Below are 16,522 nucleotides of genomic sequence, written 5' to 3'. Positions count from 1 at the left end.
AACACACGGAGTCTTTCATATATTATGGGAAATTGTTCCTTGAGATTTAATATTTTGAATGGTATTTACAGCGACGTTTTTTTGTATGGAATACATAAAAAAACGTGACAACTAAATAATTTAAAATCATTTTTGTATCTCACTAACCCAAATAACGTATTTTACTATAAACTTACATAATATCCGACAAAAGTGCCTACCAATTGCAAAACAGTTTTGCTTAATGCTCTTAATTCTTAAGAAAAGAAAAGCGGATAAAATATAGTACTGTTTTGGGCTTCCTCAAGGGCACAACGGTACAAGGCAGACAAATTATTTTGGTAAAAACTTTACCTTTGAATGGATAACAACAAAATATGAACGACCAATTTATACGTCGTTTGATTAGACAAAAATGTCAAAACTTACTATCGTCTCGACCGTTTAGTTGTTTTGGTTGGTGGTCCACTAGTCGAGTTCGGCTGAACCAACCCGTCGACCGAACTAGAAGGCTTGGTATCGCTATCTGGCGGCTCCTTTCGTTTCTCTATCAAATGCCAGGGTCAATATTGCATAGATCAACACACACTTATGCCACTCTTACTCGTGTTGTACGTGGTCCTCTCCACTTTTACAGAGTCCGTTAGGTGACTGTCCGATTGCGGAGGTGCGCCGGCGTAACCCAGCTGCGTCATCTGATGGGGGGCCAAGCTGTTCGGAAGTTGACCCAACCCTATTTGTGACTCCGCGTGATTCCTTAGCACGTTGATCGCATCGTCCAGTCTTTCTTCCATCCGAGCACCCTGCAAAATGTTACGTCATCCCGCAATCGGAATAGCCACCTCCGCGACAAGATGCGACGATTTAAGGCAAATACATGGTAGAGCAGTTCAAGTGGTATCGCAGTACATCGAGATTTCTATCCTATTGAAGTCCAAAAGAAGAACTACTTAAATATTATCTATCCATTATCCAAAACAAGAACCAAGTACGATTATTCTTAAACTAAGTTTCATATTTTGCAATCTCGGCGTATACAGATTGCTCATTATTCAAACAAATTTTGGTTTTTTTTTAATACATTTTTTTAAAAATTGAATACCCAATATAATTACATAAATTCTTTATAAATATTAGAATGACTTTCTGTAAGAAACCATAGTCATCTCTCGAGATAGTTTAGGATATAATGTTTTTCTTTATTTTTTTATTATTTTTTCTCTAAAAATGTGCACAATAATTTGTTAATTTTTCATTCTTCTTTAAGATATGGGTATTTTCAATTTAGGTTTGATTAGTTACAAAGCTATAAACTGTTGCTAATTTTAAAATTGTTCTTTTGTTTCTGTCAAATTATTTACCATTTCATGTAAAATTTTAGATAATAGATTATCAAGGCTGAAGTAATTTCGTTGGTAATTTGGGATAGGGGAAATTTCAATTTTTAATTTGAGTCAAACATTTTCCGTGAACTTAAACACCTCCAAATTCCAAAACGAATTGGCATATGAAAACAAAGTTTTATAAATGGATGACTTATTTTACCTGTGAGATTTTATGTCTTGTATTGTTTGTTCTCACTGGTGAATAATTAATAATCTAATAAGAAAATGTTTGTATTAATTAGATGATCACGAACATATTTCATCATATTTTATATAATATAATTTGTCATTGAAAGAAAATCTACAATATATCAGCTAAATGTCAGTACCGTGTCATGTCCATTTCTAAAATTTATCTATAAATTCTTCATTTTTTTGTCACAATAAATGATGTAAACTAATTAGTTCCTTAGTTCTTATCTCTATGATTAAACTGATAAAAAATGTCACTTTTTTTATTTTGAATTTATGTCTCGAGCGCCATCTACCTTGAGATTTTTGAAATGTCTAGTGAATCACCAAACTCTTGACTGGAACCTTCGGCACTGCACTAACACACAATAACGCGTTTTACCACAAATCGAAACTCAATTTTACGTACTCGACGCGCGTTTCGCCAACCAAGTTGGCATCTTCAGAAGAAGATTAAAACTGTTTTAATCGAGTACGTAAAATTGAGTTTCGGTATGTGGTAAAACGCGTTATTGTGTGTCTAGTGAATCATGTTGAAAGTACGTCATCTGTTCTGTACTGTTCACAAACATCGAGTTCATGAAATAGTGTATACGAATTTAGAACTCAAATTTATTTTATGTCAGTAAAGTGAATAAATGTAGTCAGGACGGTGTGACGGAAAATTTCATTTGTTACTCGTTCTTGACGCTTTGAAGTGCAGTTTTACAGTAAAATAGATTAATAATATGCATAAAACAATTTAACAAATCTAATTATATAAGTAACAATTAGAACGGAATCACCCATATACACATTTACAACAGATACAAAAGAGTTTAAATTAAACAATTTTTTTTCATCTGAATTCTGAACACTCAAAGTCTGTATCTATGTCTATATTGTATGATTTCCTGTCTCATTTCTGTTTCATTTACCTGCTGTAATATTTTTAATTGTAATTGCCTTATCATCATTCTGCGTCACATAGACGCATAACTTTGTACCGCATTAAAAAATTATTTCTTATAATTCTTTACTTAATAGAGCACAACGTTAGTACCGCCGCAAATAAATTGTGCTATTTGGCTAAGATACCCTTAACTTTTGCGAATAGAATTGTGTCAAATCCCATTAAAACAATGTTTTAAATCAGGTGGAAAACCTGTTTGGTCTATTTAAGTAATATATGGTAATAATTCTTTATAAACTGCGCCCACGTTTAATTTATCTTCTTTTACTCCCACTTTAATTGGTGTTTAATATAATAGTACATATAAATATTAACTAGTAACGGCTATTTCAAATAATATTTTTTGCAAATATTGCGAACACGCTGTTTGATAGACGCAAACTGTATATGAGATTGCATTTCGCAACGTAAGGTACACCAGTGTTTACACCAAACCAACACCAACAATTTTTCATGCTTTTTTATAACTTTAGTTTTTTGCCTATAACTAACATACCCTTTATGTAATCAAAAATATGACCAAAAAAAATCCTCTGCGTTTCCTGGTTCGAAGTTTTCCGACCGGGTTTTCGAGAAAATAATTATTTTCGAGAACTCAAAATAACTCAATTATTTTTTAATTTCTTCAAAAACAATTTTCGAAATTCGATTTCGCGCGTGGGGGGGTTCTTACACTCCTGGCAAATTTCAAACCGATTGGAACCAATGTTATTTTTTATCACGGCACGAAATATCCCGCGCACTGTATGTATATGCGAAAACGTTAATAAAAAAGAAACTGCCAATTGCAGCATAGTGTTTCGCATATATCCGATTTTTATTCCAAGAATATATGAATCTTCGTTTTTGCGAATGGCCGGCACATCGTCCACATTTTCAAAAAATAGGTTCCGTCAGGAAATAAAAATTTAGAACGGTGCCAGTTTTCAAGTCAGTAGCTTCAAATTTCAGACACTTTCTTTGTTTCATAGCATTGTTTGAAAATAGCTGGAAATGGACGTCAGGGTGCGATCGTGACTATTTTTTTTAATGACTTACTTACGTCGTGGACTGTTGAAAAGGAACCAAATTTCGACCCTCCACAGCCTTAATCGTGCCGAAGTTATTCACCTTTTTATCTACACGGAGCAAAGGACATAGAACGGCGACGAAGAAAAGAGAACAAACTTTACCAATGGCGGTCCCGTAGAACGCCCGGGTGTATGAGTTTCGTTACCAAGCGCGCACAATTTCGAAAAATTTGACTGACGCAGTTTTTTCGTTATTTGGCTCATTACCCAAAAACTTGTTCGGTGGTTCTTGCTCTGCCATGTTTTTGCACTTGGATTGGAGGTTTACTTACCGTCGTTGCCTCAGCGTGATTCCGTAGGAAGCCGATCGCATCGTCTAAGCGTTGTGCTTCGGGGGCAGGAGGCTTGACGAAAACAAAAAAAAAATCCATGCAAAACCAAACAGAAAAACGAAAAACTATGTCCCTTAAATGTATACGTCGTTAAACAAAGTATTAAATAAATGCGGGGTGATAAAAGTAATTTCGTTTTAATTTTCTTATAAAGAGGCTTCTGATTATTTTCGGAATACTGTCTTTTGACCGCTATATAGAAAGAACAAACTTATTTAGAGGAAACTACAATGCTTTATTAACTACATTCGCAAACCATTTTTATAAATGACACATATATATTTTTAAAAACTTCCACAGGCCACTGTAATACAATTTACAAATCTTCTGGAATCGTCATACGTTGCTTGTTGATAAATCAGATGAAGCAGCTAAAATTCTTGCATCTAAGAAAGAAACGATCTTAACCGAGACGCAACTCTTTACCTTTCACCATTATGGAAAGTCACCCGAGACAATATTTATGTTCCGCTTTTAGCTCGGCCTCCCTCAAACAGTTTACAAGCATGTAAAGAGTAGAATGCTAACCAGTTTCAGTTAAGGTCTGCAGAAGGCGACAAGATGATTGGCGAAACGTCAGCAAGTTCGATCCAAAATAATCGACGCAGGAGGAATCCAAAATATTTGCAAATAATAAGAACCAGTTACTTATGAAAATCCTTTAAAAATTACTTTTGTTCAGAAATGATATGCCCTGTCATAAAACACAGATCAGGCTTAGACATCCCATAGCGCGTCTGATTTCATTTTGGTAATTTAGTCGCACCTCATAGAATTTTCAAAAATATCAAAAAAACTTAGGCAAAAACTGTTTGGATTCACACTTTTGAAACATTATATTGTTATATATACATGGTGTTTGCATTTTCGCGAACACAGGCATTTTTAAATTCCTAGGAACATTTCTAGATTTTTTTTTTATTAAATTTATGTGGAGGAGAAGGATAAGGTTATTTATATTTGCTTTATTTTAATTTTTAAGACGTTTGGATATTCCTTCTTAGTGGTATTATTTGTGTAACAGGCAAAATTTAATTAATCAATTTTATATTTAAAATTTTTTCTTACTTAAATCTGTCGTTAAATATTTAATAGATGTGACGTCGCTTAGATAATACTCATATTATATATTACTCTAAAATCTAGTGTTGAAAATGTGCATCGTTTTACCTTCGTATTCCGTTATTTTGATCTAAATCCTGTGTGTTCCTAAAATTTAAGATCGATTCGCGATATTTGGCACCTAGTGGTAATTTAGTGAATATAGATCCACTACTGAAATTCCCCTCGACGAATAGCATAACTCTTGGGTGAATCATAAATGAAAAAATCATGCTTGATCCATTGGGTTTAATTTAAATCACGTTAATGTTAAATGCAACATTTCTAAAGGAAAAAGATAAAAAGCAAACCGCATTGTCCACGGCATCACCATTTCAATATTTTTGCGGCATATATTACATATCTTCAAAGATAAAAAGAAATACGAGGTTTTAGCAAAAAAGTATTTTTGAAATACAGAACTGTCGATCGAAATAAAAGGTTTTCTAACAAGTGTCCCACTAAAAGAAAATAATAATAAGTTACATCTGCTTATGTGTGATCTCGCCTAAAAGGGGTACTGAATTTAATGGAAAAAGTAACCATTATTCGATAAGTGATATACTGCGCAAAAGTATAAAAATATGGAACACCTTGAATAGTACAGCACACGATAAGTGGTCGTGACTTGCCTGAAAGGCCCTTTGCTCTTATTAATCTGAGGAGGTATTTTTATTTTAGTAGTGTCGGTATCTTAGAAATTTTAAAATCATTTACACTTTGTCGTCAGTGGTATTACAGTCATTATTTGTTATGTTGACACTGTGGATTGAAGAAAATTTTGACGACGGAATGGGGGAGAATTACGAAACAAAAAAAACTGTTATTTGGATATGTGGATATACTCAAATTCAATTCAAAATCAATTTCGCGTAGAAAAACGAAACATATATTATTTAGGCAAGATTTGGTCAGATACCCACGACACTATAAATAAAGGGTAGCAAAATTCTTCATCGAACTGAATTTTGATTGTAATATACCCCTTATATTACCAAAATATCATTGCGATTAGAATAATATAAACCCAAAAATATCCGCTCATGTAATTGGAGAGAATTAAAAAAAAATTTGGGATAGATAGATTGAAACTAGTCTGACGACTAATTTTATTTTACATGTATATTTTCCTTCCCATTCCATTTCCATTTCATTATTACCACTATGGACCGGTTTGGTTTATTGGCCCAAACATCCCTACGAGCAGATAAAAACGTTAATGGCATGACCAATAATCGTGTGTCGGACTATACCTAGCAATCCCCAAGCGTAAAGCCTTTAGTAACAACACACCTTAAAAAAATATATGCGCAAGTTGAAAACAAAAAACAAAACAAATACAAGACAAAATAACGGCTACTGAAAAATGTCTTTCAGGGAGATACTCACCATGTGTATGGTTTGTGGGGCGGAGTTGCTCACCGCAACCGCTTGCGTGTAGTGTGGGGAATGAGGAGTAGCAGTGAGGTGGGGGGTGTTGGTGAGCCAAGCCGTCGGGGCCAGCGGCGGGGGCGAACTCACCGGTGTTGAGGGTGCCGAACTGTAGCTACTGGCGCTAGCTTGCTCTGCCGCCGGGTATATCTATGATTTTGGACGAAAGAGCGTTATTTATATATACAAAATGAAACGGATTCAACAAAAAACATAGACACTTATGCACATTGTAGTTAACACAGAAACGAAATTACTGATTTTTTTTTTAATGCACTTCCCCAGGCCACTGTAATACCATTTACATATCTTTTGGATATATCCTGCGTCGGTTGTTGATTAATCGAAGTTGCTGACGTTCAGAGAAAGACAGATTAATTAACAACCTTAACGTTTAAAGCTTAACTGAAACTGGTTTGCATTCTACTTTGGACCTCCTTATGTACTGTTCGGAGGAGGCGGAGCTAAAAAAGGGACATGAACTTTACGTAAAGACCTGAGTCGCGGTTAAGATTGTTTGCTTGTTTTTTTTTTTGGTATAAAAATGGACAAGCAATGATGATGATGTTCGGATACTCAGCAACTGGTGATGAGTTTATTTGTCATAGTGTTTTAGCTTATTTGATATTTTTCGTCCTCTCTCTACAATGTTATTCTTTGCAGTAAATGCATGGAATGCTGTAAACGCCTGGCGTCTGTTGTTGATGTTGAGAGATTTGGACAAGTGGTAAATTTGGTTTTAACAGCAAGTGTTATGGCGAAGTATATTTTGTAATGGAACGTTCAATATCTCTAATGTGATGACTTCTGGTTCGGATGGTGATGGCATAATGCATTAAGGTATCGAACTGTGGGCGCAGGTTTTCTGTAAACTCAATGGCGCAATCATTTTCTATTAATTCAAAACTTAAAAAGCAAAACCAAAATTCCGTTTCAAAAAATAACAATTGAGATAAAAAAAAACCTAAGCATGAGAGAACCTTAAAACAAATAAACTGAACAACATTTGCCGAATATAATTATGAAATCGAGCATCAAATCTTATTCCACGAAACTAAAATAAAAGTCTTGAATATAAACAATTCTTCTACGAAAGAATAATTCGAAGATGCAAAGAAATCTCTAAACAACCAAATAGCTCTGCCACCCTGAAACAATATATAAGCAGGTACACACTAGAATGCGAGCCAGTTTCAGCTCACAAGCCAACAGGACGACTGGCGAAATATCAGCCAGATCGATTCATCAACACCCAGAAGGAATTCGGAAGATTTCTAAATAGTGTTAATATCGAGATCTTCTCGCCAGCTAGCAGCCCCAAAAACCTTTTTACAAGTGTAATATTTGTTATGGCGTTTAGTAGATATTAATTATTATTTTTCGAAAATCAAATCTTGGCCGACATTTTCTTTTTACGGAATTTAGTAATTGCCGTGTAAATTCTTTTTTCTAATGGAAAAACTTAATAAGGAGCAAACAAAATAACAAACCCAGGATGAACAATGAAATTCTATTCTAGATCTAATGGAAATTCGAAAGAAATAAGAACATAAACCTCGACAAATTCAAAAAAACCCAAACCATTATCCAAAAATTAATCAGACACGCAAGAAAAAATGGATGAATGACCAATGCAAGGAATTAGAAGAACTACAAGAGAAGCAAGAGAAGAAAGTACAGCAGGCGAAATTTCTCAGAACAGAAAATAATGAAATAATCACAGACCAGGAAGAAATAAAAGAGGAATGGGCGAGATATATTCGAGAAATGTTTTACGATGAAAGTACGGAACCTGAAGTAGAACATGACAACGAATCGATATTAAATATCTTACCATCAGAAGTAAATGCAGCTAAGAACGGAAAAGCTGCTAGACCAGACAACGTATATACAGGAATGTTGAAACTGTTGGATCAAGAAAATCTTCAGGAAATCACCAACTTCTTTAACAAAATCTACAGTTCAGTTCATACCAATTCCCAAAAAAAAAATGCATCAAGAAAGTACTCCGATTTCAGATAAATTAGTTTAATGAGCCATACTCTGAAAATTATGCTAAAAATATTAAATCGACGTATCTATCAGAAACGCGAATAAAAATATAAGTGCCGAACAATTTGGATTCAGATTAGGGCTTGGGAAGCACTTTTTGGATTAACAGTATTACTTGAAAAATATAGAGATCAGAGAAAGGACGTGTACCTTTGTTTCACTGACTATGAAAAGGCGTTTGATCGCATCAAAAATTCAACACTGTTACATCTACTCCAAAAACAGGGACTAGACTACGAAGATATTGAACTAATAAAACATTTATATTGGGAACAGACTGGCTTCGTTCAGTTTGGTGACAGAAAGCTTACAAGAACTGATAGACAACATTGTCGAATCGGGTGATCAACATGACTTGACAATAAATATATTAAAAACAAAGGTGATCATCGTCATCAGCAGAAATCAAAACTTACGAGCCAATATACTACGGTACTCCAATAGAAGAGGTGAGAAAAATTAAGTATTTCGGGTGCTGGATTACCGAAAATCATGATCCGGAGACTGAAATTCGAGGATGAATTGAAAACACAACATCCACGTTTGTAAGAATGAAGACACTGTCACTGGATAACCGTTTTGTGAAAACAAACATTTATTCTATTCTCTTATACGCCAAGGAATCCTCAACAATGGGAAAGAGAATAATGCAATGACTGAAAGCATTTGAAATGTGGGCCTTCCGTAAACTTTTGAAGATTCATGGATCATTCATGGATCCATGGACAAAACGAATGACAAATGAGAATGTTGGGAACAAACAGAGAACTGCTGCAGCATGTGAAACAGCACAAAATCAGCTATTTAGAACATATACACAGAGGAGAAAAATATCAACTTTTCAGACTGATCATGGATGGAAAGATAGAGGGCTGGAGAGGTCCGGAAAAACTAAAATGTTCATTGCTTAAAAACATAAGAGAGTGACCAACATTGAGAAAGGCAAGGAATAGAGAAGAGTATGCTGCCATTGTCGCCAACATTCAGTAATGACGAAAGGACCTAAAGAAGAAGATGATCATGTCAGTGAATGTATTTCTGTTTTGCAAAAATGTACCCAAAAACTAATGGTCATAGACAAAGTCTAGTATACAACACATTTGGTAATCTTTTTAAGTAACTCCTCCACTGTGTTCCGCTCGGGCCAAATAAATTCGTAACTCAAATACCGTTTACCACACTTGTTGAATTTATATAATACCGTAAAACCTATGTTAGTGACCACGCTGAAAAAAATACCACTCTATTTTTGCAGTGCTTAAAAAACTATAAAATCCATTTTTGTGTATAACGACCCACCCCCAAAAACAACCACGGACACGCACCCATCATAGGGACTTCCAACAATGTAAAAACCCACCTCAATAAAGACCAATTACAATTTTGTTTTATGCAAATATGGAAGGTGAAAAAAAAAACGCTTATCATAGCTAAAAGCAGAAATCGTCGATCTTTTAAGCGGACGCATTCGTAGTCTTCAATGAGTACTAAGAAAAAAAGATGGGTAACAGGAGATATCATGACGAGGTGGCTACCCGAGCTTGGTTGTTCTCATAAGAAGACAATAGGAAACTAGTATTGTTTTTAGAGAATGCAACATCGCATTATAAAATTGCACTAGACCATGTGGAACTTATTTCTCTTCCACCAAACCACCTCGCATTGGCAACATTATTAAACATTTTAAGCTGCTCTATAAAAGCTTTCTTATAAGAGTCTTTTTACATTTGTAGATAGCGGTTATGCACTAGACCAAATTGACTCTAAATACTCTAACCAATATGGATTTCCATAGTATGGCGAAATTTGTCACCGACAACAATGAAGAAATGATTTTTAAAGCTGTATTGCAAAACAACAAAGATATGGAGGACTTCGATGAAGAAGAAAATATCCCTAATGTCCAAACGCTTCCTACCTTAAATAATATTTGTTTGGATCTGAAACAATTTTCGTTAATTAACTGCAGTGAGTGTATTGAAGATCCTCTGAAGCCTATGCAAGTTCAAGAGGCATAGGAACATTTTTTTGACTACAGATCTATCTAAACTGTCTCAGGAAAATATAAATCGTAATTTTATAAAAATGATTATTGATCTCCGACTATTTTAAAAAGTAACAACTACTCGTATACTGACACCAAAATGTAAATTAATAACATATTAAAAAATATTTTATATTATATACATAAAAAGTTCTTATTTGTTATTTATGCATATATAATATTGTATACATATAGGAACCATTAAAATTATGAATAAATAAATAATGTAAAATACCGGCGCTTGCTTTAATTTCCAGCTATTAAAAAAAGACTACTAAGTTCACAAATTCCATTCCAAATAACTAAAAGTCTCGTTGATTTAGAATGTATTAAAATTGAAGTACATTTTATATATTTTTAATTTAGGTATATTTTTATTTTCATTTCATTAGTAAAGTCACAGAACCACGATTTTCAGACTTAAACAAAGTTGCACTTTCAGTGATTATTATTGACTAAAATTTTGTTGTTTGTTGCCGGTATCTGACTAGTCAACCGAGGCATATTTATTCTGTTATCTGATTGACAAGTGAAAATATGTGGAAATATACCAGCCGAGCTGCAACATTACTCAGTTTGTATTTGTAAACTTCTTAATACGAGCACTGACGACACGAGCCTCTAACCTCGCGTGTGGTTTTGTTTTCTAGCAAAATCAATTTCATTATCGCTACGTACGTAATAATACTAATTACAAATCTTATGAATTCCTTCTGCGCCCGTTGTTTACAAAACGGAACTTGCTGAGTTACTTACGTTCAGTTTAGCTCTAAAGAAGCCAACAGGATGAAGGAATGTAGAAGATTTGTAAATGGTACTAATAATTTCATTACGTCAGTTTTTTAACAAATAATCACTATTTTTTTATTCCTAACTCGTCGAATTCTGCAACGCATTACGATGAATTCGAATAAGACGGTTTAAATACAATAAACATTTAGAAAATTTAAACTGTATGCAATCAAGAGGAGACTTTGACAAGCATCAAATAACGACGTGAAAGATGCGTAGCGTTTGGTCAGATAAACACAAAATTTATTTTCATCGCAATTAGTTAAAAATAGTTAAAAAAATAAATGAAAATATTAAATATTTGAAAGAGGGTAATGTAAAATAATTAAGGTAAATAATAACATTTTATTTTTACTTATTTATTTCAGTTAATATTTTAATATTAACATTTCGTTAATATGACAGCATGCAGAAAATTATTATCATTATTATTTCTTAAATGAGTAATGTTTATTGCAATAAGTACGTAAACCCTGGGGTGTATTTTTGAAATATTTATAATTATTGTTTATCATTGTAGCATGCTGTGTCTGTCAGAATTATTAATTCTGTTATCAAGGCGGATGTTTAAAAACATCAGTTTTTAAATTCAGTTCTTCGCGTCTTATTAATTTGGTGAGCATTTTTGTTTTAGAAAAGAATGGTCGCTGATAGCAGTGCGCCGGAAGCTAGGCGATTATATCAAGAGCGCTTTCCTAACAGAGTCATACCAGATAGGCGAAGATTTTCAAATGTACATAGAAGGTTGCCTGAAACAGGCTCTTTGAGGGAAAATAATCATTCAAAAGGACTGTAAGAATCGCAGAAATTGAACAAGCAGTTTTAAATTGATGAAAATTCTGAACTTCGTACTACAAAAAATGGAAATAATCTGAATATCTCGCACGTTTTGGTTTGGAAAATTTTGCACGATTTTCTATTGTAACCATATCATATTCAACGAGCATTGGAGCATTACTTCCCACAGATTTTTCCCTTGTTAATTTTTGTCAATGGTTTTTGGACAAAATTGCGCGCAGATCCCTTGCTTGACGAAGAATTGCTATTTACAATTTAGAATTTCACAATAACCATGTTTGGGTTGATAAAAACCCCCGTGCAGTTTTAGACTTTAGACATCAAGAACAGTTTTCGGTAAATGTTTGGGCTGGAATTGTTGGAAATAACTTAATTGGACCCTTCTTTTCCTAAGGCTAAATGACCATAATAATCGGCGGTTTTTAAAAGAGGATTTGCCAATATTGCTAGAAGAAGTACCATACTTAATTAGGAACAGAATGTGGTTCATGCATGACTTCGGGCTTGCTCACTTTAGTGTTGCAGTAAGAGAATGATTTTTTTTTTCTTATGGGTCTATCGCACACCAGTTAACCCTGTAGAAGAGCTGAAGGATCGCCGCTTCCTGCGATTTAATAAGAAACACTAGAGGTATACTTCAAAGAATGCGCGGCAATATAAGGAAAAGAGCTGAAGCGTCTATCCTTCAAAGGTGGAGGACACTTTCAACAACTTATCTAGTTTGCATGTTCTACTTATTTTCAATGAGGTGTTTATTAATTTATTAACCGACAACTTTGTTAAAAATTATTAACAATAGGTACCGTTTTTTCTTTTTAAATAAGTATCGTTTATTATTTATCTTGTTAGGATGTTATGTTACTTGTTAGATACTAAATGTTTTGTTTTAGATAGATATTTTATTTTTCACAAAAAAACTAACCAGTGCAGTGGCGAACTAATTAATCAAAATGTTATTTGTTCATAGACAGTCAGCACGCCATTGATTTTCTTTAAAAAAAAAAAAGATAAACATTTGCATTCATTTATGAGCAGATTTGATCTTTTAATTTTCTTTTTCTCCGTCGATCGGTTTTCACTTAAAAATAAAAATTTCTCTGCTTACTGTCATATTAACGATATTGTTATCACCCTGCAGAGAAGAGGTTTTTATTTTTTTAAGCGAAAACCGTACATCCGCCATTGGTCTATCAAAAAAAAAAGTGAAACAATAAATAATGCTTCCTGATACATAGTACAAGTGTGCGAAATTTCACTAAAATATCTAAAGTGGTATTGCAGATAATAAACAAACATATTTCCTTTTTGAAAACTTTACCACTTCTAAAAAGTCAAAACGTTTAGGACATTTGTTCATATAAAGTTGTCTTTTTCAAATGGATCCCTTAATTATTGACATTCAATTAGAAAACACCCTGTCTACAGAAAAAACATAAAACACCATATTTTTGCAATCGCAATTAACTGTTCTATTGGAATATGGTGGCCTTACCGAACCGAGTCCTTTGCTGACGACATCCCCGGCGGGGTGACCGTTAGGACCGAAACCGCCCGCGGTTCCCCCCGGTCCGTTGGGGCCCGCTATGGTGGTGGTGGTGGCACCATTTGGCCGAAGAGACGACATGGGGGGCAAACCTTGGGCGCCGCCCGTGTCCGGCTCGGGAACCAACCCGTAGGCTTCGTACGTCTGGTAACTGATCCCATATGGGGGCCAGTCGCCCCCCACCGAATTGGGGGCGCTGTCGGCCGTGCCAATGTAGTACCCCGAGTTGGCGCCCGGAGATGTGTACCGGGGAGACTCGTGAGCGAACTCATCGGAGCCATACTGCAAAACAAAAAAAGTTAATAAATCAGCTTTCGTATACAAAATACCATACCATAAATGTACATCTTTAAGTACCGAACTTTCGGGACTTTTCGTCTTAATTAGATATATAAAGGGAGTTCCATTTTAAAAAGGTGAAGTTGTTTATACAACTTTGGTATAAACAGTTTTTGCCTATCTCCTTTAATAAACTCTGTAGGTGGGTGTCAACATATAAATGAAAACCTTGCACATAAAATATGTTATAGTAACTTATAACCCGATAATAAGAAAAAAAAGAAATATCGAAACAAAAGAGAAACAGGCAAAATAGCAAATACAAATTGGGAAAAACATAATATTTTTATAATGCAGATCTGGCAGGTGGAATTTTAATTGTTTAAACTTGTTTAGGTCAAAGATTCTAAAGCAATACTTCGATATTATTATAATTTTTAATTACATTATGAAAAGTTCTATGGACTACATACAAGATGCGGTGATTTCTGTTTCTCGTGTCGTTTTACTGAAATTAACCCTTCCTTTGAATACAATATCGTGTGTATTGTTTCATATAGGTAAATTATATAAATATATATATATATATATATATATATATATATATATATATATATATATATATATATATATATATATATATATATATATATATATATATAATAATAATACTTCCGTAACATTTTACTCTTCTATTTTAAGTTTTGAGCATTTTTTGAAATGAATGATAAAAGATCCTAGGTTTTAGAATGGACATCAACCCTAGACAGATATCCCGACTCTAGGAGTAATATTTTCCAGTTGCTCCACAAAAAACTCTTGGGACAGGTTAGTCCTAACCTCGTTATACGTAGGGCATATAAACAGTACCTGGAATAGTTTCAATTTCTTAGAGATTACATACAGTGCAAAATTCAGTACAGTTGAGTTTATAAGACTAATCTTTATATGTAACTTTTGGGCAATAATTATTGTTTGACCTAAGTTGAGTTAGAATCTTAGTTGTGTGAAGACCTAAATTAAAGCTGACGTATTATGCAAAACAATCACTAATACTTGAGCTGTTGTAGAACATTGTATAGTGGAAATTTCGAGCAAAGTCAAGGTGCGCCTGAAAGCAAATTTCTTTGTCTATGTTTTACGTTTTTGAGTGCTTGAATTGAAATCTTGCCCCAGATGGGAAAATCTAAATTTGCATGTCAGACATCTCACCAGCGCAACCCAATTCAATAAAGTTCCTCATAGGATATTGCAAAATAATCGCATGAAACTATCGGTTTCTTAAGGAACTTACCTCCCTTCTCCGGTCATCGAGCCAACGTCAAACAATAGCGTTAAAAATAACTCCACTTCGCCCCTTTACGACCGGAAATTTGGTACGAGTGGTGTAACAAACGTATCTCACGTACATGCCGTAAATACGTATACATGCGTGCATATCGGTACGTTATTAGGAGTTTGTGCGGGTCGAACATTATCACCGAGAAATTTAACTAAACTTTCCGTTGACTCAAGTGTGAGCGTTTCCCATTTATACCGTGTGTTTCAGATTCGACTTTCAATACTGTAATCCCGCATAATATTCACTCATTCCGTCGACCTGTTGAGCAGAATTGAATAATATACCTACTTACGCATTTGTGAGTAACCCAATTATTTATTCCAACGGTCCAGGACTCTATTTTTGATATAGTCCTTTTAATTTTCCATTCATAATTTGAACGGAGTTTTTCACATTTTTTTTAACATTTGCAGATTTATTCAGATAGTGGGCACGGCATATGCTCAACTGGTAATAAGTAATACGGATTCAAGAACCCAGAAAAGTAAAAAAATAGAGCTATCTGTCACAGGTGACGGTTAAGCAATGACAGTCTCTGCGGAATGACTGGCATGATATAATTAGAATTTTCTTAAATGTTGAATGGTCTGAATCGCGTTCATAACTCACGACAGACCACAGCACAGGTGATGTTCCATACTACTCATGATACCAAACGAGCGACTGATACAGGAGGCTAATCTTGAAAATACTGGAAATCCATTTGATCTGTGGTGATTTGGGAGACATGGAGGAAGAAGGTCAAGCCAATATCAAAATATACATCCAAGCTCCAGTTCTATAGGATAGTTCCACTAACGAAGTCTTGGAAAATGCAAATTTGCAAATTTGAGCTCACACCAACAAACAGCTTCGGTGTCTTCCAACACCGAATGACTAATAAATTATTAGTAAAGATTCTATAATTGAAGCCGTCCAAGGCTTTAGATCATTCCGTGTGTACGCATGGACCTCCTGACTACATCCCATGCCAATCGACGTGCGCGGACATCATACTGGCAAGAAATGTTGAGACTACAACAGTTTCTATTTATTAAAGGATAAGAGACTAAGAAACACTAGGTACAGAAATGCTATTAGAAAAATATATTTCTCTTCTTCGCGTAAATGACTTTGTAACAAAATAAATGAATTTTACGAGAATCTTGTGTTGTTTTTTATTGAATCATTTTATTTCAATAATTTAAAACAAACAAACAACAAAACAAGCTGGGGATGGTCTTTTTAATT

General features: G+C 34.3%; 1 protein-coding gene across 7 annotated transcripts in view; it reads right to left on the bottom strand.

Annotated features, from left to right (window-relative positions):
* Positions 1-16,522, bottom strand: part of LOC132696772 (protein daughterless-like) — a 114,871-nt gene that overhangs the window by 14,027 nt on the left and 84,322 nt on the right. For 5 of the 7 annotated variants that reach the window (XM_060661795.1, XM_060661786.1, XM_060661822.1 and 2 more), the window contains 5 exons: positions 13,621-13,953; positions 6,401-6,592; positions 3,851-3,922; positions 584-782; positions 409-526 (listed from right to left, as the gene is read on the bottom strand). In XM_060661795.1, coding sequence (XP_060517778.1) covers positions 409-526; positions 584-782; positions 3,851-3,922; positions 6,401-6,592; positions 13,621-13,953 — 914 coding nt within the window. The remainder of the gene's footprint in view (positions 1-408; positions 527-583; positions 783-3,850; positions 3,923-6,400; positions 6,593-13,620; positions 13,954-16,522) is intronic. The other 2 variants (XM_060661829.1, XM_060661804.1) reach the window with 2 other exon arrangements.

The sequence above is a fragment of the Cylas formicarius genome, unplaced genomic scaffold, assembly GCF_029955315.1.
Source record: "Cylas formicarius isolate icCylForm1 unplaced genomic scaffold, icCylForm1.1 PGA_scaffold_10__41_contigs__length_53128322, whole genome shotgun sequence".
NCBI lineage: Eukaryota > Metazoa > Arthropoda > Insecta > Coleoptera > Brentidae > Cylas > Cylas formicarius.
Note: the sequence above shows the minus strand (reverse complement) of the source record. Positions and strands in the feature narration are given on the sequence as shown.